This window comes from Pleurodeles waltl, chromosome 2_2 (assembly GCF_031143425.1).
Source record: "Pleurodeles waltl isolate 20211129_DDA chromosome 2_2, aPleWal1.hap1.20221129, whole genome shotgun sequence".
NCBI classification, from domain to species: domain Eukaryota; kingdom Metazoa; phylum Chordata; class Amphibia; order Caudata; family Salamandridae; genus Pleurodeles; species Pleurodeles waltl.
In genome coordinates this window covers 1,142,858,355-1,142,883,999 of record NC_090439.1, presented here as the reverse complement: position 1 = coordinate 1,142,883,999, position 25,645 = coordinate 1,142,858,355, and the positions used below count along the sequence as shown (strand labels likewise).

The window sequence follows — 25,645 nt, the reverse complement described above, 5'->3', positions numbered from 1 at the left end:
CCTCCTACTGCTTCAGGAAATAGGTTTATCTTGGTGGTAGTGGACCATGCCACCAGATATCCTGAAGCAATTCCTCTAAGGACCACTACAGCTCCTGCAGTGGCAAAGGCCCTCCTGGGAATCTTTTCCCGGGTGGGCTTCCCAAATGAGGTGGTATCAGACAGGGGAAGCAATTTCATGTCTGCTTACTTAAAGGCCATGTGGAAGGAATGTGGTGTGACATACAAGTTCACCACACCCTATCATCCACAAACAAATGCACTGGTGGAGAGATTTAACAAAACTCTCAAAGGCATGATTATGGGACTCCCTGAAAAACTCCGCAGGAGATGGGATATCCTGTTAACTTGCCTCCTTTTTGCTTACAGGGAGGTACCCCAAAAAGGAGTGGGCTTCAGCCCCTTTGAACTCCTATTTGGAAACCCTGTGAGAGGTCCTCTCACACTTGTTAAGGAGGGTTGGGAACAACCTTTAAAAGCTCCAAAGCAAGACATAGTGGACTATGTACTTGGCCTAAGATCTAGGATGGCTGAGTACATAAAAAAAGGCCAGTAAAAACCTTCAGGCCAGCCAAGAGCTCCAAAAGCAATGGCATGACCAGAAGGCTGTTTTGGTTCAGTACCAACCAGGGCAGAAAGTGTGGGTCTTGGAGCCTGTGGCCCCAAGAGCACTCCAAGACAAATGGAGTGGACCCCACATAATTGTTGAAAAAAAGGGTGAAGTCACCTACTTAGTTGACTTAGGCACTGCCAGAAGTCCCCTTAGGGTGCTCCATGTCAATCGCCTGAAACCCTACTATGACAGGGCTGATCTCACCCTGCTCATGGTAACAGATGAGGGACAGGAAGAAGAGAGTGACCCTCTCCCTGATCTCTTCTCTTCCACAGAACAAGATGCTCTAGTGGAAGGTGTAGTGTTGGCTGATTGTCTTACTGCTGAGCAGAAAGACCACTGCATAAATCTCCTGGGTCAGTTTTCTGAACTCTTCTCTACTGTGCCAGGCACCACTTCCTGGTGTGAGCACACTATAGATACTGGAGACAACTTGCCTGTCAAAAGTAAGATCTATAGGCAGCCTGACCATGTCAGAGACTGCATAAAGCAAGAAGTACAGAAAATGCTTGAACTGGGAGTGGTTGAGCACTCTGAAAGTCCATGGGCCTCTCCTGTGGTACTTGTACCAAAACCTCATTCCAAGGATGGAAAGAAGGAAATGCGGTTTTGTGTAGACTATAGAGGTCTCAACCAGGTAACCAAAACTGATCCTCACCCTATACCCAGGGCAGATGAGCTAATAGATACACTGGCATCTGCCAAGTATCTAAGCACTTTTGATTTGGCTGCAGGGTATTGGCAGATCAAGTTATCAGAAGATGCAAAAGCAAAAACTGCATTTTCAACCATTGGAGGCCATTACCAATTCACAGTAATGCCTTTTGGATTGAAAAATGCACCTGCCACTTTTCAAAGGTTGGTGAATACAGTCCTGCAAGGGCTGGAAGCTTTTAGTGCAGCATATCTAGACGATATAGCTGTCTTTAGCTCCAGCTGGGATGATCACCTGGTCCACCTATGGAAAGTTTTGGAGGCCCTGCAGAAGGCAGGCCTCACTATCAAGGCTTCAAAGTGTCAGATAGGGCAGGGGAAAGTGGTTTATCTGAGACACCTGGTAGGTGGATGTAGGAAAGTACCATCTTGCCTGGCATGTTACCCCCATTTTTCACTGTATATATGTTGTTTTAGTTGTATGTGTCACTGGGACCCTGTTCTCCAGGGCCCCAGTGCTCATAAGTGTGCCTGAATGTGTTACCTGTGTAGTGACTAACTGTCTCACTGAGGCTCTGCTAATCAGAACCTCAGTGGTTATGCTCTCTCATTTCTTTCAAATTGTCACTGACAGGCTAGTGACCAATTTTACCAGTTTACATTGGCTTACTAGAACACCCTTATAATTCCCTTGTATATGGTACTGAGGTACCATGGGTTTTGGGGTTCCAGGAGATCCCTATGGGCTGCAGCATTTCTTTTGCCACCCATAGGGAGCTCTGACAATTCTTACACAGGCCTGCCACTGCAGCCTGAGTGAAATAACGTCCACGTTATTTCACAGCCATTTTACACTGCACTTAAGTAACTTATAAGCCACCTATATGTCTAACCTTTACCTGGTAAAGGTTAGGTGCAAAGTTACTTAGTGTGAGGGCACCCTGGCACTAGCCAAGGTGCCCCCACATTGTTCAGGGCCAATTCCCCGGACTTTGTGAGTGCGGGGACACCATTACACGCGTGCACTACATATAGGTCACTACCTATATGTAGCTTCACAATGGTAACTCCGAATATGGCCATGTAACATGTCTATGATCATGGAATTGCCCCCTCTATGCCATCCTGGCATAGTTGGCACAATCCCATGATCCCAGTGGTCTGTAGCACAGACCCTGGTACTGCCAAACTGCCCTTCCTGGGGTTTCACTGCAGCTGCTGCTGCTACCAACCCCTCAGACAGGCATCTGCCCTCCTGGGGTCCAGCCAGGCCTGGCCCAGGATGGCAGAACAAAGGACTTCCTCTGAGAGAGGGTGTTACACCCTCTCCCTTTGGAAAATGGTGTGAAGGCAGGGGAGGAGTAGCCTCCCCCAGCCTCTGGAAATGCTTTCTTGGGCACAGATGTGCCCAATTCTGCATAAGCCAGTCTACACCGGTTCAGGGGACCCCTTAGCCCTGCTCTGGCGCGAAACTGGACAAAGGAAAGGGGAGTAACCACTCCCCTGACCTGCACCTCCCCTGGGAGGTGTCCAGAGCTCCTCCAGTGTGCTCCAGACCTCTGCCATCTTGGAAACAGAGGTGCTGCTGGCACACTGGACTGCTCTGAGTGGCCAGTGCCACCAGGTGACGTCAGAGACTAGTTCTGATAGGCTCCTTCAGGTGTTAGTAGCCTATCCTCTCTCCTAAGTAGCCAAACCCTCTTTTCTGGCTATTTAGGGTCTCTGTCTCTGGGGAAACTTTAGATAACGAATGCAAGAGCTCATCCGAGTTCCTCTGCATCTCTCTCTTCACCTTCTGCCAAGGAATCGACTGCTGACCGCGCTGGAAGCCTGCAAACCTGCAACATAGTAGCAAAGACGACTACTGCAACTCTGTAACGCTGATCCTGCCGCCTTCTCGACTGTTTTCCTGGTGGTGCATGCTGTGGGGGTAGTCTGCCTCCTCTCTGCACTAGAAGCTCCGAAGAAATCTCCTGTGGGTCGACGGAATCTTCCCCCTGCAACCGCAGGCACCAAAAAGCTGCATTACCGGTCCCTTGGGTCTCCTCTCAGCACGACGAGCGAGGTCCCTCGAATCCAGCAACTCTGTCCAAGTGACTCCCACAGTCCAGTGACTCTTCAGTCCAAGTTTGGTGGAGGTAAGTCCTTGCCTCACCTCGCTAGACTGCATTGCTGGGAACCGCGACTTTTGCAGCTACTCCGGCCCCTGTGCACTTCCGGCGGAAATCCTTTGTGCACAGCCAAGCCTGGGTCCACGGTACTCTAACCTGCATTGCACGACTTTCTAAGTTGGTCTCCGGCGACGTGGGACTCCTTTGTGCGACTTCGGGTGAGCACTGTTTCACGCATCCTCGTAGTGCCTGTTTCTGGCACTTCTCCGGGTGCTACCTGCTGCTAAGAGGGCTCCTTGTCTTGCTCGACGTCCCCTCTACCTCCTGGTCCAATTTGCGACCTCCTGGTCCCTCCTGGGCCACAGCAGCGTCCAAAAACGCTAACCGCACGATTTGCAGCTAGCAAGGCTTGTTGGCGTTCTTTCGGCGGAAAAACACTTCTGTGAGTCTCTGACGTCACCTGCTGGCACTGGCCACTCAGAGCAGTCCAGTGTGCGAGCAGCACCTCTGTTTCCAAGATGGCCGAGGTCTGGAGCACACTGGAGGAGCTCTGGGCACCTTTGTCCAGTTTCGCGCCAGAGCAGGGCTGGGGGATCCCTGAACCGGTGTAGACTGGCTTATGCAGGGATGGGCACCATCTGTGCCCATCAAAGCATTTCCAGAGGCTGGGGGAGGCTACTCCCTCCCCAGCCCTGACACCTTTTTCCAAAGGGAGAGGGTGTAACAACCTCTCTCTGAGGAAGTCCTTTGTTCTGCCTTCCTGGGCCAAGCCTGGCTCGACCCCAGGAGGGCAGAAACCTGTCTGAGGGGTTGGCAGCAGCAGCAGCTGCAGTGAAACCCCGGGAAAGGCAGTTTGGCAGTACCCGGGTCTGTGCTAGAGACCCGGGGGGTCATGGAATTGTCTCCCCAATGCCAGGATGGCATTGGGGTGGCAATTCCATGATCTTAGACATGTTACATGGCCATGTTCGGAGTTACCTTTGTGAAGCTATACATAGGTAGTGACCTATGTATAGTGCACGTGTGTAATGGTGTCCCCGCACTCACAAAGTCTGTGGAATTTGCCCTGAACAATGTGGGGGCACCTTGGCTAGTGCCAGGGTGCCCACACACTAAGTAACTTAGCATCCAACCTTTACCAGGTAAAGGTTAGACATATAGGTGACTTATAAGTTACTTAAGTAGAGTGGTAAATGGCTGTGAAATAACGTGGACGTTATTTCACTCAGGCTGCAGAGGCAGGCCTGTGTAAGAATTGTCAGAGCTCCCTATGGGTGGCAAAAGAAATGCTGCAGCCCATAGGGATCTCCTGGAACCCCAATACCCTAGGTACCTCAGTACCATATACTAGGGAATTATAAGGGTGTTCCAGTATGCCAATGTAAATTGGTGAAAATGGTCACTAGCTTGTTAGTGACAATTTGGAAAGAAATGAGAGAGCATAACCACTGAGGTTCTGGTTAGCAGAGCCTCAGTGAGAGAGTTAGTCATCACACAGGGAACGCATACAGGGCACACTTATGAGCATTGGGGCCCTGGCTGGCAGGGTCCCAGTGACACATACGACTAAAACAACATATATACAGTGAAATATGGGGGTAACATGCCAGGCAAGATGGTACTTTCGTACAACGGTATATTGCTTTAAAAAATCTGACATCTCAGGAAAAAGTTACAGAGTAAAATATTGAGAAAATTGTTGTTTTTTCACCTCAATTTCAATATTTTTTTATTTCAGCTGTTATTTTCTGAAGGAAACCCTTGTAGGATCTACACAAATGACCCCTTGCTGAATTCAGAGTTTTGTCTACATTTCAGAAATGTTTGCAGTTCCTGGGATCCAGCGTTGGTTTCATGCCCATTTCTGTCACTGACTGAAAGGAGACTGAAAGCACAAAAAATAGTAACAATGGGGTATGTCCCACTAAAATGCCAAATTTGTGTTGAAAAATTGGGTTTTCTGATTCAAGTCTGCCTGTTCGTGAAAGCTGGGAAGATGGTGATTTCAGCACTGTAAACCCTTTGTTGATGCCATTTTCAGGGGGAAAAGCACGAGCCTTCTTCTGCAGCCCTTTTTCCAATTTTTTTTAAAAAAAACGAAATTTTGGCTGTATTTTGGGTAATCTTTTGGTTTCCTTCAGGGGGACCCACAAAGTCTGGGTACCTCTAGAATCCCTAGGATGTTGGAAAAAAAGGACGCAAATTTGGCGTGGTTAGCTTATGTGAACAAAAAGTTATGCGGGCCTAAGCGCGAACTGCTCCAAATAGGCAAAAAAAGGCTCGGCAGAGGAGGGGAAAAGCCTGGCAGCGAAGGGGTTAGGAATGTATTTTCGCCAGGTACCAGGCCGCGGCATTAGATTGGACGATCGCGCCTTGTTCCGATTGGGTGCAGTGCATGACTGATAGCAATAACATCCAATGAACAAAAAGATATATCCTGGGGCGAAGAGTGGAGTGGACGAATTGATGGCTACAGCTCACGTGACTGATCATCGGAGGCCAATGAGGTTGGCCCGTGCTCGGTGGGCGGGAGCTTGGGTTCTGTTGTTGTCTCCGTCGGTTGTGGCGTCGCTGGTTTTGGGGTTCGGTGTCAGTGAGTCTGTGGCCTTCGTGTCCGTCCAGCGCGCCCCACCGAGCGACATGGCGGGGCTCAGAGCCTGCTCGAGTCGTAGTCCGCAGGGACCGTCGAGATCGCACAGACGGAGAGGAGCCGCCCGCTTCTGAGGAGCCGAAGGTGAGCCTCTCGGAGTAGAGACCGGCCCCTCCCGGGCTGTGCGAGAGCCCCCGCCCGGCTAGTGTCCGGCGCCTCTGCCGTAGGGCCTGCTAAGACCCCTTCGCCATGGATAAACACCTTCCGGAATAAAACACCCCATAGAAACCCCCTTCGCCCGCGGAACTATTGGTCCCTTTTCCGACAGTATTAACCCCCCTTTCACCTCACTAACTAATGCGCGCCCTTCGACAATAAAACGGCCTCACCCCCAGGCTTCAGAAACCACCTATCAATGTGACCCCTTCCAGACGCTGCTGATTAATGACCTCCTACCAGTTAACGCCGCCTTCACTGCGAGCAGGAGGCCGTCCCTGTCCCCGTCAACCACCCGGAGCCCAGTGACGCCTAAGCCTTAAAAACAAAAAAGATAACCCACCCCGACTAAACAATGCCCCCAGCGCTGTCTCCAACTAAATAGGGCTACCCGCCGCCTGTCCACACGGAAGGAAGATATCCCCCCTCCCCAAGGTCTGTTCAGCCTCTCAGCCAAACACTCCATAAAGAAACCACTCACCTAGCTCACATACGCAACCTCTGCCTTCCAGCCATCGAGAGTAGCTCCTCTTCTGCTCAAACACACCCGCCCCAAAAGCCGATAACGCCTCCTTCGCTGCTCGTGTGAAAACACAAATCCAGTACTCGATGCATCTTTCCCTTCACTGCTAGTAATAAAGCCCCCTTACTTGTATCACCTAGAAACGGACATCTCTCGCAGTGACACCTCTCCACCCAGACGCCGCTCTACTTCACTGCCTGTACAGTGACCCACTCCTCCCACAGTGCCACCCCTCGCATCCACTGCCTCTGAGGAAACCTCCCTTCCTACGGGCAGTAGCGCTCCCCCACCCACAGAACACGGCACCCCTCGCATCCACTGCCTGTAAGCAAACCCCTTCTCCCACAGTGCCACCCCTCGCATCCACTGCCTCTGAGGAAACCCCTTCTCCCACAGTGCCACCCCTCGCATTCACTGCCTCTGAGGAAACCCCTTCTCCCACAGTGCCACCCCTCGCATTCACTGCCTCTGAGGAAACCCCTTCTCCCACAGTGCCACCCCTCGCATCCACTGCCTCTGAGGAAACCCCTTCTCCCACAGTGCCACCCCTCGCATTCACTGCCTCTGAGGAAACCCCTTCTCCCACAGTGCCACCCCTCGCATCCACTGCCTGTACAGTGACCCACTCCTCCCACAGTGCCACCCCTCGCATTCACTGCCTGTACAGTGACCCACTCCTCCCACAGTGCCACCCCTCGCATTCACTGCCTGTACAGTGACCCACTCCTCCCACAGTGCCACCCCTCGCATTCACTGCCTCTGAGGAAACCCCTTCTCCCACAGTGCCACCCCTCGCATCCACTGCCTCTGAGGAAACCCCTTCTCCCACAGTGCCACCCCTCGCATCCACTGCCTCTGAGGAAACCCCTTCTCCCACAGTGCCACCCCTCGCATTCACTGCCTCTGAGGAAACCCCTTCTCCCACAGTGCCACCCCTCGCATTCACTGCCTGTACAGTGACCCACTCCTCCCACAGTGCCACCCCTCGCATTCACTGCCTGTACAGTGACCCCCTCCTCCCACAGTGCCACCCCTCGCATTCACTGCCTGTACAGTGACCCCCTCCTCCCACAGTGCCACCCCTCGCATTCACTGCCTGTACAGTGACCCCCTCCTCCCACAGTGCCACCCCTCGCATCCACTGCCTCTGAGGAAACCCCTTCTCCCACAGTGCCACCCCTCGCATTCACTGCCTCTGAGGAAACCCCTTCTCCCACAGTGCCACCCCTCGCATCCACTGCCTCTGAGGAAACCCCTTCTCCCACAGTGCCACCCCTCGCATCCACTGCCTCTGAGGAAACCCCTTCTCCCACAGTGCCACCCCTCGCATTCACCGCCTGTACAGTGACCCACTCCTCCCACAGTGCCACCCCTCGCATTCACTGCCTGTACAGTGACCCACTCCTCCCACAGTGCCACCCCTCGCATTCACCGCCTGTACAGTGACCCACTCCTCCCACAGTGCCACCCCTCGCATTCACCGCCTGTACAGTGACCCACTCCTCCCACAGTGCCACCCCTCGCATTCACCGCCTGTACAGTGACCCACTCCTCCCACAGTGCCACCCCTCGCATTCACCGCCTGTACAGTGACCCACTCCTCCCACAGCGCCACCCCTCGCATTCACTGCCTGTACAGTGACCCACTCCTCCCACAGTGCCACCCCTCGCATTCACTGCCTCTGAGGAAACCCCTTCTCCCACAGTGCCACCCCTCGCATTCACTGCCTCTGAGGAAACCCCTTCTCCCACAGTGCCACCCCTCGCATTCACTGCCTCTAAGGAAACCCCTCCTCCCACAGTGCCACCCCTCGCATTCACTGCCTCTGAGGAAACCCCTTCTCCCACAGTGCCACCCCTCGCATTCACTGCCTCTGAGGAAACCCCTTCTCCCACAGTGCCACCCCTCGCATCCACTGCCTCTGAGGAAACCCCTTCTCCCACAGTGCCACCCCTCGCATTCACTGCCTCTGAGGAAACCCCTTCTCCCACAGTGCCACCCCTCGCATCCACTGCCTGTACAGTGACCCACTCCTCCCACAGTGCCACCCCTCGCATTCACTGCCTGTACAGTGACCCACTCCTCCCACAGTGCCACCCCTCGCATTCACTGCCTGTACAGTGACCCACTCCTCCCACAGTGCCACCCCTCGCATTCACTGCCTCTGAGGAAACCCCTTCTCCCACAGTGCCACCCCTCGCATCCACTGCCTCTGAGGAAACCCCTTCTCCCACAGTGCCACCCCTCGCATCCACTGCCTCTGAGGAAACCCCTTCTCCCACAGTGCCACCCCTCGCATTCACTGCCTCTGAGGAAACCCCTTCTCCCACAGTGCCACCCCTCGCATTCACTGCCTGTACAGTGACCCACTCCTCCCACAGTGCCACCCCTCGCATTCACTGCCTGTACAGTGACCCCCTCCTCCCACAGTGCCACCCCTCGCATTCACTGCCTGTACAGTGACCCCCTCCTCCCACAGTGCCACCCCTCGCATTCACTGCCTGTACAGTGACCCCCTCCTCCCACAGTGCCACCCCTCGCATCCACTGCCTCTGAGGAAACCCCTTCTCCCACAGTGCCACCCCTCGCATTCACTGCCTCTGAGGAAACCCCTTCTCCCACAGTGCCACCCCTCGCATCCACTGCCTCTGAGGAAACCCCTTCTCCCACAGTGCCACCCCTCGCATCCACTGCCTCTGAGGAAACCCCTTCTCCCACAGTGCCACCCCTCGCATTCACCGCCTGTACAGTGACCCACTCCTCCCACAGTGCCACCCCTCGCATTCACTGCCTGTACAGTGACCCACTCCTCCCACAGTGCCACCCCTCGCATTCACCGCCTGTACAGTGACCCACTCCTCCCACAGTGCCACCCCTCGCATTCACCGCCTGTACAGTGACCCACTCCTCCCACAGTGCCACCCCTCGCATTCACCGCCTGTACAGTGACCCACTCCTCCCACAGTGCCACCCCTCGCATTCACCGCCTGTACAGTGACCCACTCCTCCCACAGCGCCACCCCTCGCATTCACTGCCTGTACAGTGACCCACTCCTCCCACAGTGCCACCCCTCGCATTCACTGCCTCTGAGGAAACCCCTTCTCCCACAGTGCCACCCCTCGCATTCACTGCCTCTGAGGAAACCCCTTCTCCCACAGTGCCACCCCTCGCATTCACTGCCTCTAAGGAAACCCCTCCTCCCACAGTGCCACCCCTCGCATCCACTGCCTCTGAGGAAACCCCTTCTCCCACAGTGCCACCCCTCGCATCCACTGCCTCTGAGGAAACCCCTTCTCCCACAGTGCCACCCCTCGCATCCACTGCCTCTGAGGAAACCCCTTCTCCCACAGTGCCACCCCTCGCATTCACTGCCTCTGAGGAAACCCCTTCTCCCACAGTGCCACCCCTCGCATTCACTGCCTGTACAGTGACCCACTCCTCCCACAGTGCCACCCCTCGCATTCACTGCCTGTACAGTGACCCACTCCTCCCACAGTGCCACCCCTCGCATCCACTGCCTGTACAGTGACCCACTCCTCCCACGGTGCCACCCCTCGCATTCACTGCCTGTACAGTGACCCACTCCTCCCACGGTGCCACCCCTCGCATCCACTGCCTGTACAGTGACCCACTCCTCCCACGGTGCCACCCCTCGCATTCACTGCCTGTACAGTGACCCACTCCTCCCACGGTGCCACCCCTCGCATCCACTGCCTGTACAGTGATCCACTCCTCCCTCAGTGCCACCCCTCGCATCCACTGCCTGTACAGTGATCCACTACTCCCTCAGTGCCACCCCTCGCATTCACTGCCTGTACAGTGACCCACTCCTCCCACAGCGCCACCCCTCGCATCCACTGCCTGTACAGTGACCCACTCCTCCCACAGCGCCACCCCTCGCATCCACTGCCTGTACAGTGACCCTCTCCTCCCACAGCGCCACCCCTCGCATTCACTGCCTGTACAGTGACCCACTCCTCCCACAGCGCCACCCCTCGCATCCACTGCCTGTACAGTGACCCACTCCTCCCACAGCGCCACCCCTCGCATTCACTGCCTGTACAGTGACCCACTCCTCCCACAGCGCCACCCCTCGCATCCACTGCCTGTACAGTGACCCCCTCCTCCCACAGCGCCACCCCTCGCATCCACTGCCTGTACAGTGACCCACTCCTCCCACAGCGCCACCCCTCGCATCCACTGCCTGTACAGTGACCCACTCCTCCCACAGCGCCACCCCTCGCATCCACTGCCTGTACAGTGACCCACTCCTCCCACGGTGCCACCCCTCGCATTCACTGCCTGTACAGTGACCCACTCCTCCCACGGTGCCACCCCTCGCATCCACTGCCTGTACAGTGATCCACTCCTCCCTCAGTGCCACCCCTCGCATCCACTGCCTGTACAGTGATCCACTCCTCCCTCAGTGCCACCCCTCGCATTCACTGCCTGTACAGTGACCCACTCCTCCCACAGCGCCACCCCTCGCATCCACTGCCTGTACAGTGACCCACTCCTCCCACAGCGCCACCCCTCGCATCCACTGCCTGTACAGTGACCCACTCCTCCCACAGCGCCACCCCTCGCATTCACTGCCTGTACAGTGACCCACTCCTCCCACAGCGCCACCCCTCGCATCCACTGCCTGTACAGTGACCCACTCCTCCCACAGCGCCACCCCTCGCATCCACTGCCTGTACAGTGACCCACTCCTCCCACAGCGCCACCCCTCGCATCCACTGCCTGTACAGTGACCCCCTCCTCCCACAGCGCCACCCCTCGCATCCACTGCCTGTACAGTGACCCACTCCTCCCACAGCGCCACCCCTCGCATCCACTGCCTGTACAGTGACCCCCTCCTCCCACAGCGCCACCCCTCGCATTCACTGCCTGTACAGTGACCCCCTCCTCCCACAGCGCCACCCCTCGCATTCACTGCCTGTACAGTGACCCCCTCCTCCCACAGCGCCACCCCTCGCATCCACTGCCTGTACAGTGACCCACTCCTCCCACAGCGCCACCCCTCGCATCCACTGCCTGTACAGTGACCCACTCCTCCCACAGCGCCACCCCTCGCATTCACTGCCTGTACAGTGACCCCCTCCTCCCACAGCGCCACCCCTCGCATCCACTGCCTGTACAGTGACCCACTCCTCCCACAGTGCCACCCCTCGCATCCACTGCCTCTGAGGAAACCTCCCTTCCTACGGGCAGTAGCGCTCCCCCACCCACAGAACACGGCACCCCTCGCATCCACTGCCTGTAAGCAAACCCCTTCTCCCACAGTGCCACCCCTCGCATCCACTGCCTGTAAGCAAACCCCTTCTCCCACAGTGCCACCCCTCGCATCCACTGCCTGTAAGCAAACCCCTTCTCCCACAGTGCCACCCCTCGCATCCACTGCCTCTGAGGAAACCCCTTCTCCCACAGTGCCACCCCTCGCATCCACTGCCTCTAAGGAAACCCCTTCTCCCACAGTGCCACCCCTCGCATCCACTGCCTCTAAGGAAACCCCTTCTCCCACAGTGCCACCCCTCGCATCCACTGCCTCTGAGGAAACCTCCCTTCCTACGGGCAGTAGCGCTCCCCCACCCACAGAACACGGCACCCCTCGCATCCACTGCCTGTAAGCAAACCCCTTCTCCCACAGTGCCACCCCTCGCATCCACTGCCTGTAAGCAAACCCCTTCTCCCACAGTGCCACCCCTCGCATCCACTGCCTGTAAGCAAACCCCTTCTCCCACAGTGCCACCCCTCGCATCCACTGCCTGTAAGCAAACCCCTTCTCCCACAGTGCCACCCCTCGCAACCACTGCCTCTAAGGAAACCCCTTCTCCCACAGTGCCACCCCTCGCATCCACTGCCTCTGAGGAAACCCCTTCTCCCACAGTGCCACCCCTCGCATCCACTGCCTCTGAGGAAACCCCTTCTCCCACAGTGCCACCCCTCGCATTCACTGCCTGTACAGTGACCCACTCCTCCCACAGCGCCACCCCTCGCATCCACTGCCTGTACAGTGACCCCCTCCTCCCACAGCGCCACCCCTCGCATCCACTGCCTGTACAGTGACCCACTCCTCCCACAGCGCCACCCCTCGCATCCACTGCCTGTACAGTGACCCACTCCTCCCACAGCGCCACCCCTCGCATCCACTGCCTGTACAGTGACCCACTCCTCCCACAGCGCCACCCCTCGCATCCACTGCCTGTACAGTGACCCACTCCTCCCACAGCGCCACCCCTCGCATCCACTGCCTGTACAGTGACCCACTCCTCCCACAGCGCCACCCCTCGCATCCACTGCCTGTACAGTGACCCACTCCTCCCACAGCGCCACCCCTCACATCCACTGCCTGTACAGTGACCCCCTCCTCCCACAGTGCCACCCCTCGCATCCACTGCCTCTGAGGAAACCCCTTCTCCCACAGTGCCACCCCTCGCATCCACTGCCTCTGAGGAGGAAACCCCTTCTCCCACAGTGCCACCCCTCGCATTCACTGCCTGTACAGTGACCCACAGCGCCACCCCTCGCATCCACTGCCTGTACAGTGACCCACTCCTCCCACAGCGCCACCCCTCGCATCCACTGCCTGTACAGTGACCCACTCCTCCCACAGCGCCACCCCTCGCATCCACTGCCTGTACAGTGACCCACTCCTCCCACAGTGCCACCCCTCGCATCCACTGCCTGTACAGTGACCCACTCCTCCCACAGCGCCACCCCTCACATCCACTGCCTGTACAGTGACCCCCTCCTCCCACAGTGCCACCCCTCGCATCCACTGCCTCTGAGGAAACCCCTTCTCCCACAGTGCCACCCCTCGCATCCACTGCCTCTGAGGAAACCCCTTCTCCCACAGTGCCACCCCTCGCATTCACTGCCTGTACAGTGACCCACTCCTCCCACAGCGCCACCCCTCGCATCCACTGCCTGTACAGTGTCCCACTCCTCCCACAGCGCCACCCCTCGCATCCACTGCCTGTACAGTGACCCACTCCTCCCACAGCGCCACCCCTCGCATCCACTGCCTGTACAGTGACCCACTCCTCCCACAGCGCCACCCCTCGCATCCACTGCCTGTACAGTGACCCACTCCTCCCACAGCGCCACCCCTCGCATCCACTGCCTGTACAGTGACCCACTCCTCCCACAGCGCCACCCCTCGCATCCACTGCCTGTACAGTGACCCACTCCTCCCACAGCGCCACCCCTCGCATCCACTGCCTGTACAGTGATCCACTCCTCCCACAGTGCCACCCCTCGCATTCACTGCCTGTACAGTGACCCACTCCTCCCACAGTGCCACCCCTCGCATCCACTGCCTCTGAGGAAACCTCCCTTCCTACGGGCAGTAGCGCTCCCCCACCCACAGAACACGGCACCCCTCGCATCCACTGCCTGTAAGCAAACCCCTTCTCCCACAGTGCCACCCCTCGCATCCACTGCCTCTAAGGAAACCCCTTCTCCCACAGTGACACCCCTCCACCCACAGACAATAGCACACTTCGCCTTCACTGCCTGTAAGTGAATCCCCCGACACTTTTCTCCCCAAGTTGACACCCCTCGACTTCTCTGCATGTAGGGGAACCTCTCCTCTCATTCGCTGCCTGCAAGTGGCCTATACTTTTACAATGACGGCCCTCCTCCCACATACAATAACGCTCCTTACTGCCATCCAAGGCTTTGTAGCTCCTCCCTGTAGCCTTCCACCCAGGGACAGGTGATAGCTGTCTGCCTTCACTGTACTGTTGTCACAACAGTGATGTTTTCCCAAAGACAGGACCGAGTTTTGCATTGTTTTTTTTTCATTGCACGATGATGACATATCCTGCCCTATGTGGTGCGGCTTAGGAAGAAGTGTTTCTTAATTTTTACTTCTCCCTGGTGGCAGGTTCTTGCAGCTGCGGGAGAGTTTGTGGGTAGATATTACCTACTCTGTTGTCTCCCCTCCCCCCCGTGTATGGTTGTTCCCTGCAATCCACATTTTGGGCCACCATTTAGAGTTCTGCAGCCTTGAGTCTTTTTGTAAGTGTTAATTAGCATTCTAGTTTTTTGATTCCACTCATTTCTCAAGTTCGGTTTTGCATTGGGTTTTTAGTGCCTTATTTGGGTTTCTGAGGATGTTTGAGGTTTATGCTGTACAATCCGTGATACAGTCACCATCTTGTGATATTTTAATAGACGGGGAGGAGGTACAAGGTTTCTGTTCCCTTTTCATTTTGCTAAGGTGCTTTATGACAAGTTTGGCAAAGATACATTGTTATTGTAAAGGTGGATATCAATCTTTGTGGATATAGTAAGGATGCTTCACCAAAATGACTGCTTCCCTTGAGCCACAGTGGCACCCCTCATGGAACACCTGCAAGAATCCCCTGCGTGCCAAAAAGGGAGCACTATTGACCACCATATGTGTTTCCTGTAATAATGTTGGGGTCATATTTGTGTGCCACTGTCAAGTCCGCCCCTTTCTTGTTCGTGTCCAGCATGCCAGTGACATCCCACGAGAGTTCTGTGAGTCACTCCAAGTGAGGGTGGGTCTGAATATAAATCATGAGGCCAAGAGGGTGGTTGTGTCAAAGGCGGCATCATGAATGGTGGTGTGTGTGCCATGTGTCAAAAAGAATAATGGAAGCAAGAACTTGGCGTGGCTAATCCAATAATAAAATACATCAGGAACACACACACATTAACCCCACCCTTGCTTACCCCCCTTGCCCCTATACGTCTCCAATAAGAAGAAGCTGTTGTGGTGTAACTAGGAACTGAAGCCAACTGGGCTAGCCTGAGGTGTGCACATCTCACCATGTAACCCACACCCCAGTGATAAATCAGAACTTCCCCCGCCCCCAATTACATACACAAACCACAAAACCAACAAAACAGATCAACTTGGGCATGGGTCATCAACCACCCCTTAGTCTCAGTGTCAGCATATTTGTGCCCCTTAACATCTGCCAGGGGTTCCTGGGTGGCCAGCAGGGAGACAAAGGGCTCCTCACCCTGCATAACCGGCATCTCAGGCCATCAAGGCAGCTGTCCCGCTGGAGTACCATCCAGTTCATGTGAGCGTGCTCACTTATGGGGCCTCGTTCTCCCTGATCCCCACTGTGCAGGCATGCCCTGGCTCTGCAAGTTGGGGCACTCCACTGCACAATCCTACACGGCCCTCAGTGTTGTAAAAGAGAGAGTTGTCCTTTTTATATGACCTTCAGTCATGCCGAGAACAGGCACATGTAGTGGACATTCAGGGCTCACAGCCTTTGTTTCACTTCCAAGAAGGATCGTTGTTGGTGCTAGACCATGAGGGTTTAATCCAAGAAGATAATTACTACAGATGACTGGAACCTTAGGTATGATTTAAATGGTGTTGGGATGTTCCCCTCAGTGATACCCACAATATTTAAGTTATTGCTCTGAGACCTGCCCTCTGCCTCCTCCGCTTGGGGCTCTAGTTGACTGACCTGTCTCTGCAGAGGGGCTGATTGTGACTCTTGGGAATAAACAGTGTCTTGAGCCTTGGAGACCATGCTTTCCACTTTTGTTAATCAGTCAGCTATGTTTCCTAAGTCTTGTCTGATCAAAGATAAGTCCACCTTGAGCTCCTCCATTTTGCCCTCCTTTGACACCTTCAGGTCATGGACAGCCTGATGGATAGAGGCTCTTCCTGCTGGCATTCCCATCTCTGGGAGGTGCCCGACTCCCCCAACTGTCATCAGTTTAGTGAATTTGTCTATTTTCTGCTGGGCCGGAGAGGCTGAGGGTTTTTGTTGCGTTCCTTGCTATGTGTTGGTCTGCAGGGTTGGACCCAGTAGTGTGAGTCACCTCAGCATCTGAATGGATTGTGGTACCCCTTGTGTGGCTCTCTCTTTGTGATGCAAGAGGGGGTTAACCAATCAAAACTGGGCCCAGGGCCCCTCAGTAATGGTGGCTCGCCACAAGGGACGTCCAGGTCAATGTCACTTCAGAGCCGCCGCCACATCAAGTGCCTAGGACCCTGCCCATGGGGGGTGGGGAGGCTATAATCAGGCCTAAAAAAATCAGAAAAATATTACTAGACCTGTAGGTCGAGTAACTTGAATAATCTACTCAACCTAACTGTGATGTACTTTTCCCGTCTCAAATTGTGTGATCCTAGGCAAATAATTTAGTCACCTTTTCCTTCATTCTCACATATGATTGCATCTTCAAATATGTGAGCTCAGCATTTCTGCAGTAGAAAAAAAACTTTTGTTTAGCTAAGTAGACTAAAGTTTGCTGTATGTATCTGAAGAATCTAGCCCACATATAGGAGACACATGGTCCACAACTTGCTTTTAGTTTACTAATAGCATTGCCATCAGGGCAGGTGTGTTTCTCTGTTTGTTTAAACACTCCCTTTTAATACATATATGACTAAACCATGATGTGGTAGCATACTGTCATCTACACACAGTAAAGTTCTAAGGAATTTCCAAAAACCTTTCCACTAACTTGCAGCTTTGCTGATAAAACTATATAGTGCATTAACAATCTTTGAAAATTGGGTTTCAGAAAACATATCCTTTGCACATCAACACAAAGTATTCTCGTGTGTTTTCATCCTATTAAAATGTTTTTCATCACACCCAAATACAAAAAATGGGCTTTCACAACAACTGAAATACATTTTGAAATGTGTGTACAGTTGACTAAGTCATTTAAATGTTGTGTGTGAGGAAAAACCTGACATCCTATAGCCTATTTCACTCTCTAAACAGCAGTCAAACAGTTCATCTTACAAAATCCTTGAACTCTGTAGTTAGAAGAGAAATTGTCAAACTGACTTTAACCTCTGTGGGCACAGAGCAAATGTGACATACAAGAACAAGATTTAAAGGAGTCTTTAATTGCTCCTCCCCTTTCTGACCGAACGGAATACCTGTTCTTTGTCAGCTAGCCAGAAGGGGCGAGTAAGTCCTAAAAATAGCTCAACCTGATCAAATAAGACTCGTCATAGCGAGTGGTCGAGTAGATTTTTCGGACCCTGAGACTGAATATGGGCTCTTACTCCTCTCCCAACAGTCAGCAATGCTACTGGGAGGCAAAAAACGGTCTAGCAGCCCCATTGCCCTCCTGGGTCCGGCTCTGACCCCACCACAGTAGTCATTCATGGGGCCAGCATCAAAGTTCATCCCAGAGCGTGCCCCACAACCCATTCCAAGCAGCCTCGATGTTCAAGCGGTGCTTCTCACCTCTGGGGCCCCAGCATGCAGGGTGGCGTCCCTAGTTCCCCTCACCCAGGGTCTGTCGCCCCCTCAGCCCACCAAACGCCCAGCACTGCAAGGGGGGTGGGCCAGTGTGCCTGCCCCCACCCCCCCTACCCCTCTGTCTCACCAGCTTCTTGTCTGGCGCGCACCTCAGGCGCAGAGGCCAGACCTCGATGTCATAGGCCACAGCTGCATGGCATGATTAAGGTTGTCTTGGTGCCACGTCCATGGGCCCTCTCACAACTGCAGGACTCCAGGGTAAGGCCCTGACAGCAGTGTGGGAAAGCAGGGGCCCAGCAGGAGGCTCCTGCACAAGGAGCCTGTCAGCGTCACTGGCTGGGATCACGCAGGCCGCCCAGCCCTCTCGGCTTCCATGCTGTACCCACTCATCCTTGCTTCCCCCAGTGGGATTCCCTTGACGCAGGTAGTGCTGCCACATCGAGTAGTCTGATCCCGAACGGAGATCCCTGGGGAACGGCTCCAGATTAGGTGGGTGACGATTGTGGTGGTGATGGGCTCTTTCAGAGAGCACCGCAATGATTGGCTCCCAAACTTCCACCACCCCAACCACCATCTAAAGACTGAAGAATTCCCAAGATAGATCTAGTAGAAGTTGTTGGCAAAGCACCCACACCACAAAAATTTGTCAAAGTATTTACTAGACCTTGCTGTATACGATTCCAAATTAGTGAAGTATTTGGTGACAAGGATGATCCTATTAAGACCTCTCCTAATAATGGAACACTTTGGAATGAGGAGTTCTTTACCATAAAAAAGTCACTGTAGAAGCCACTTCTATAGCTAGTTTTGCTATACCTCTTTGTATTGTCTTAAACACAGATGCCAGTTCCAAAAGATTAGGTGCTGCATTAGAACAGTATGAACAAGGTAAGTGAAAAAAATCTCATAGCAATTGCCTCTACATACTTCTAGTTCTCAGATAAATTACTTCTCTACATATGAAGGCTTTGACCTCCTTATGGGCAATCAAACATTTAAAGTATTTTTTTTTTTTTTTTTTTTTGCTTTTTCAAATGGGTTATTTCTTTCACTTTAAAATTGGACTGCAAACCTTTTGATTTTTGCCTTTTTTTCCATCGAAGGTGTAAAATGTACAAATCCACAAAAATATTTCTATTGGTATTAGGGTTAGAAGGTTAACATTTTAAGATGCAACACCTTCCTGGTTAAAGTAATTGGGTAGCTGCCTTTCCCAGCTGCCCATGGAGAGTAGGGATATTTGAGCACTTTGACAACAATATTCTGACGAAAACAATAGAAGGGCTTAACAAAGAAGATTGGAAGGGGAGTTCAGAAGAAGATGGGGGACCTTGAAAAAAAAATAGTGGCCTGAAAATCATAAGAATGTACTTGAACTGATAAAGGGATTTTGGAAAGTCAGAAATCACATGCCTAGTGGGCAGCAAGGTACTGAGAGGTAAGAAAATTGTTCCCACTAAGTCTTTGTGAGATAAAATAGAAGACTTAGCTCATTTGGGTCATCAGGGCAGTAGTTTATCCAAAATCGGTTTTGATCACAATTTTGGGACCCAGCATGGCTAACTTAACAGAAAGTTGGAGATTGTATAGGGTGTGCTGCTGGTGACAAATTTAAAAGTACTTGAAAATATCCCTTTGTCAGCAGTGATTGTACTGGACAGACCTTTGAATACGTTAGCTATGGATATCATTGGCCCCATTCAGCAACCCACGTTTAGGTGTAGATATATCGTAGTATGGTACACTACCATCCCAAATGGACAGAAGCCTTGTCTGTCCTTCACATCAACATGAGTACCCTACAAATTTCCTTATAAATGTTTCCCTTAAGACTAAGACACTAATAGCTGGCAATGGAGTACAATTTATGCTTATGCAGAATCACTTTTTCGAATGCTTGCTAGAACATCTCAGAACAGCTCTATATTGTCCAAGATTTAATGGGCTGGTTGAAAGAGTCAACATCTCTATTTAAAAGGATACCTCCAGAGTTTAAAAATGGACCATTTGAGCCCAAAATCCAGAACAATAGGTTTTGAGGGCAATTGATGTGAGCATGCTTGTGGAGAGACCACTCTCTCGCCGGGTCATTGTACCAGACTCGCCATGAACTTTGTCTGGATATGTTTATTGAGATTTGTTGGTACCCTTCATCTCTGCACATCTCCCCTCAACCCGCTGCTCCATACCAGCACAATTTTTCAAAATGAAGAGTAGATGAATGTTGTAACATATTTTCAACAATTAAGAATGTCATAATTTTGTGGGTAACTTAGTGCAGTGCAAGTAAGGCTATTTCCTGAAGAAACTTGATTATTTATTGATTGTCCTGCTCTTACTGTCAATCTCTTAAAACAAAGTAAAGAAAAAATAATTCTGTACTTCAAGGTTCTACACCAGTTAGGTTTTTCCTCTTATTTTAATTTGGCCACCTTTTAGTGAGATGACTTGCAGTATTTCTCGTTTTTTTTAAGATCTCTGACTCCCGCTTCTACTTCCAAGGTGCAGTGAAAGGTGTGTGACTAAGATGTTTTCAGTACTCCTCTTAAGTTTTCCATATCCCATCTGGCTGTGTCATATTGTTGCATGTATTTATCTTTTCAGTAGACTGCTGCAAGGCAAGTTGCAGAAAATTGCTGTCAGCTAGCATTCCTCATTCAGCAGTGTCTAAATTCAGAGTGAATTGTATTAGCTATTCAAAAAGAATTGTGAGGGTTGTATCAAGGTTCAGCCATAAGTTTCTTACTATAGACATTGGTAAGGTTTTGGACATATTGGGGGATTCCTGTATAGAGTGGACAGTTTCATTCATTTTAGGTTGGTGTGCTCATGAGATAAAACCTCAAAACATGAAAAAAGGAAGTATGTACCACACAATATACTAATTAAACCAGTTTCTGTTTCGTGCCACAGAATTGTATTTAAACTTGTCAGGAACCTTTTGGGGGTGTTAGGGGGATTGATGGACAGAGGCAGCTGGGCCTCAACCATGGTGATGGAGGTAGTTCCCACTAGTGTCCGGCATACAATGCTCGTTCAAGGTTTATCAAAGAGGTAGTGGGGGATAAGTGCTCAGAACTCAACAATCTACCACCAGACACAATAACTTCAATGTCCATCTGAGTTGTCTTTTAGAGGATGTAAAAGGCTGGCTCAGTTCATGGTGTACACATATGGTGTCACCCTACAGCTGAGTCCAGGCAACCCTTAGTGATAGTGTTTAGGTGTCCAGATAGCAAAAGCTCTCTAGTGATAGCTATGGTGACCAGGTAAAGTTTATTCCAGAGGAGTGTAAAGCACGTGCAATACTACAATACTCAGTAACTGTTACACAAGAAAGAAACACATCAGGTGTTGCAAAAATAAACTGTCCTTTATTACAACACTAAGACTATACTAACATTGGTATATCTCCACTTGGTGATATCTACACACAAAATATACACTTGGCAAAACGTGGGAAAAGCATAGCAATACATGGGACCCTTTGGGGGAGCCAAACCATGTAGTAAAAAAGTGGTATAAGAATGGCGGTGCCTAACCAAGGTAAGTGTGTTAGAATCCCAGGGGCTGGGAGAGTAGGGAATTACTAAAGGTAAGTACTAGAAATCCCACAGGTGCCCCGGTGCAGAGTTGTCATTGAGCTGGGTGGCTAACACAGGACCGTTGCGGTTGGATTTTTATGGATTCAGGACCTTTCTGCGTGGACCCCCAGGAAACCAGACCTACACCAGGGAGCCCAGGTGCATAGGGGTGAAGTGATGTCAGAAACCCTTTTGGAGTCAATGGAAGCCTCAGTTGTCCACCTATTGTTGTGACCCGTAGACCAAGCCGGTGGAACCTAAAGCTTGATTCCGGACATGAAGAACCTGAAAAAGAAGGGGACAGTGTCCAGACCACTCGGAAATGTTCAGGCAGTGCAGGTATGCAATGACCACCCTCTTGGAGGTGATGTTCTTGCAGGATGGTGAGGGAAGAAGTTCAGCTGTGGAGTCCAGGGGACCAATTGGTCTTGCCTATGCAGGAGCTATTTGCTTTGCCAACGTCTTTTAGCCATATTGTACAGCAACATGGCTGTGACTCACCATGGCTAAAGGTTAGTGGTGTGAAGTGGGTTAGAGTGCACTGGTGTGGCATACAGTAGCACGTAGCATAAAGTAGTGTATGGCAGTGACCGAGTAGATTGGTGTGTAGTAGATTGGTATTGAGTAGATAGACGTGGAGCGACATAGAGTAGATTCTCTTAGAGTGGACTGGTCTGGTGTAGACTGGTCTGGCATAGAGTGGAGTGGCATTGTGTGGTATTGAAAGTTGTCTGATTTGCCGCTTTATTTACCTACAGTACTTCAAAGCCTCGTCAGGGTAAATAAGTGCTATATAAATTAAATTCTAAACCAAACCAATGCATTAACTTACCAACTAGCCTATCTGGGTAAGCATCTGATGCCTTTGATCCTATTGAAGAGCTTCTTGGTATGTTCAGCGCTTCTGCAAGGACCGCTTTACAAATAAATGCGTTTTAGACAGGGGGGTAGTGAGTGGCCGAGAAGCACATTTATTGTAGGTTTGGGGAAAAACTAGGTGGAGCGAGGTAGCAGCAGTAAAAAAGAAATAGTACTTCAGCCACATCGCGAGCAGTGGGCCCCACACTAATTAAATCAAATCAATCTGTGCTTGATATTTGTGCCACAGAATGAAATGAAAGTGACGTCGAGAATATGCTGACCAGCGTATTAGGAGACTTCATGGAAGAATGATAATAATGTCAACAAATGGTAAGCAATGGGTAGGATCTAAGTTCTTCACTGTAAACAGCACCCTTGCAAACACAGCGAATGCACGGTGCAGCTGAGACCTAAAAATACGTGTCTACATTGGAAGTCTTCACTGGGGCGTGGCCCAGCCGAGGTGGACCTTGGTCACCAGGACGCTGCCACAGTAAATACTGTGTCTCTGTTAGTGGCTGAGCACTTGCGCAATCTACAAAAAATACATTGACCACTTTAAACACTGTTAGATCTCTCTAATCTTTGCATTGCTTTACTAAGCTGATAAGTCTTACGCGCCACTTGATACAAGTTTGCATTTTATGTATTTGATATATTTTTTGTAATCATTTTAATTAACTGTACAAGTAAACAATTTAACAGATTCCTGTTACGAAAGGTATTTGCCATCTGTGCATTCTGTTACATGAAAAGTTGGTTAGCTATACCCAGACAACTTGGAATGGATGAATGAGCCTATTTGAGGTATTCTGTGTGCCCCCAGCATCCATCCAGTTAACCTGGCAGTGGAGTGGCAGGCTTAGACTATAAGAATGTGTAGAGAAAATACATTTTTGTTTACCTGACTATTACCAACCTTTTCTTACCTGCCTAGCGCTTCGATACCTGTGGTCTGAATGTGCTCTACAAAAAAACCAAAATACAAATACTGCTTGCTATACTCTTTCCTTGCCCCTCCTCTGGCAGAACAGCACATCATTGGGTAACACTGCTGTAGTCAATGGCTGGGATTTGTTTTTAGTATCCATTTTATTGTTGATTAATTGATTTATAAAAATAAGTTGCGTTGGGTTGCATTTGGCATAGTAAGAGTGGCAGCACTGCAGTGGCCAGTCCCAAGCATCCCTGATCCTTTCAAGACCTTCATGGCGCAGTAACTCCTGGAATCGCTTTCATGAGAAATGGCCAGTGCTTCATGGCACAGCTAACTAGGGACCCATTAATGCCTAACAATGGCAGAATAAACTTCACTTCAAGGTCAGATTTGCACACAAGCAGTTCTAGAGTTTACTTTGCAATGCAGGGATGTTTTCTATACAGTTCTGTAGGGGCAACATCACAAAATATATTGTATTTTTATGTCTATAATGACATCTGTGCATGAACAGCTAACTGAGGTGGTACAGACTGCATGACTGGAAATATTTAAATTTGAATTTTGTAGTAGGCACTCCTCTGATCCAGTTATCTTTTCTTTTTTAAGAAAAAAAAAAAACAGTTGATGGACGGAGTGTAGACCAAATCAGACATTCACCCCAGTCGCAGATTTGGGTTTAATCCATCAGTTTTTGTTTTTTTGCTTACCCTGCCATTTCAGTTTGGACCCAGCCATGTGCAAATCAGTCTTGGCCCTGTTCCACAGTGGGAACAGTCCAGCCCGAACTGACAGGCCAAGTCCTCCCTTGACCAGAAACAAGCATCCTGGAACTGGTTTCAGGGTATCACGCCTCTTCAGCAAGGTTAGCTTGAATCTGGTGGCTTAGAGAGCACAGGACCCGTGTCTGAGCATACCCTTCCCACTTGGGGCGACAAATGCAAAAAGAACAGTTGATGGACAGAATGTAGACCAAATCAAACATTCATCTTCCAGTCACAGATCTGGGTTTAATCCATCAGATTTTTTGCTCACCACGCCATTCCAGTTTGGACCCAGCTATATGCAAAACAGTCTTGACCCAGTTCCCCATGCGAACAGTCCAGCCCGAACTGCCAGGCCAGATTCTCCCTTCTCTGGTGGTAAGCGTATCCTCAGGGGTGATAGGCACACCCTACAAATGTGTACAACATTACAGCCGCAATGTGTAATGCGTGGCTTGTGTCCCAAACGCGCACTGATTTTTCCACCTATCCCTTGTGTCTGTGGTTCAGTTACTGTACTGTCCTGCACATTTATATTCATGACCGAAGGGCCTAAAGTCACATTTGAGTCACGGTGGAAGCATGCATTCGTACCATAGCTGGCAGGTAGGTATACTTTCATCTCATGTTTTTGTCCACTGTCCTCCTAAAAGTAAATGTGTGCTCTCCTGCTGTTCTGTATGCATGATATCCATGTGATATGATGTGTTTTTACTGGGGGGGGGGGGGGGGGAGTTTTAACCTTGCTGGGAGTGTACTTTGCAAATAAGTAAGACCGTCTAAATTATAGGTTTTAAAGCCAGTGTGTTGTAAAGCCAGCAAATAGAAAGCAAGCATGGGTGAGTTACAAACCACAAAGCCATTGGTAAGCAACAAGTGGAATGCGTTCCCAGGGAAACTTTCCAAATGTCTCCAAGATGTTGTTAGCAAACCAGACAGCCATGATGTCTGTTAGGCTTTAAAAAAAAAAAAAAAAAAAAGCTGTTGCTCTGTATTGTTTTGGCTTTGCTTTTGAAGTGAACATGCTTTTAAAAGACCAAACTACAAGCAAGCCACTGCAGATAGGGGGCTGGAAGGGGCCCGGGGGGCAGAGGGGACATCCTGCACTGGTTAAAGTGACTCCAGTGTTGCGCTCTGTAAGCACTGAGCCGATGCGTCCACGACATGGCTGGAGTGATGAACGTTCTGTCGAGATCTTGCTTTGCATACCATCTCACCCATAGCCAGTTGGTGGGGGAAGGAGAGCATGAATTTAACAAAAAACAAAAAAAACTCCCCTAACAACCTTGCCAGTTATTGAGCTGTGAGCGACACACATAAAGCCAGTATATCAGATTTTTATCGAGAAAATTGTCTTATGTGACACAAACAAAATCATAAATTATCTTTATATTTATCAGGAAATTATCAACTGCCCTGTGAAGTGTCTGAAAGAAAAGCTGCAAACATGAAGCTATTGGAGAATTCAAGCTTTGAAGCGATCAACTCTCAGCTGTCAGTGGAAACAGGCGATGCTCATATTATTGGCAGGTAAGCTAGCTCATACATGCACGATTTATACCTGCC

The 25,645-nt window shown here is 51.2% G+C and overlaps 1 protein-coding gene across 2 annotated transcripts in view; it reads left to right on the top strand.

Moving 5' to 3' along the window:
• The first annotated feature begins 5,881 nt into the window (after positions 1-5,881).
• MAF1 (MAF1 homolog, negative regulator of RNA polymerase III) overlaps positions 5,882-25,645 on the top strand; it is a 98,158-nt gene continuing 78,394 nt past the window's right edge. For both annotated transcript variants that reach the window (XM_069221062.1, XM_069221061.1), the window contains exons 1-2: positions 5,882-6,111; positions 25,480-25,609. In XM_069221062.1, coding sequence (XP_069077163.1) covers positions 25,527-25,609 — 83 coding nt within the window. In that variant the 5' untranslated portion in view covers positions 5,882-6,111; positions 25,480-25,526. The remainder of the gene's footprint in view (positions 6,112-25,479; positions 25,610-25,645) is intronic.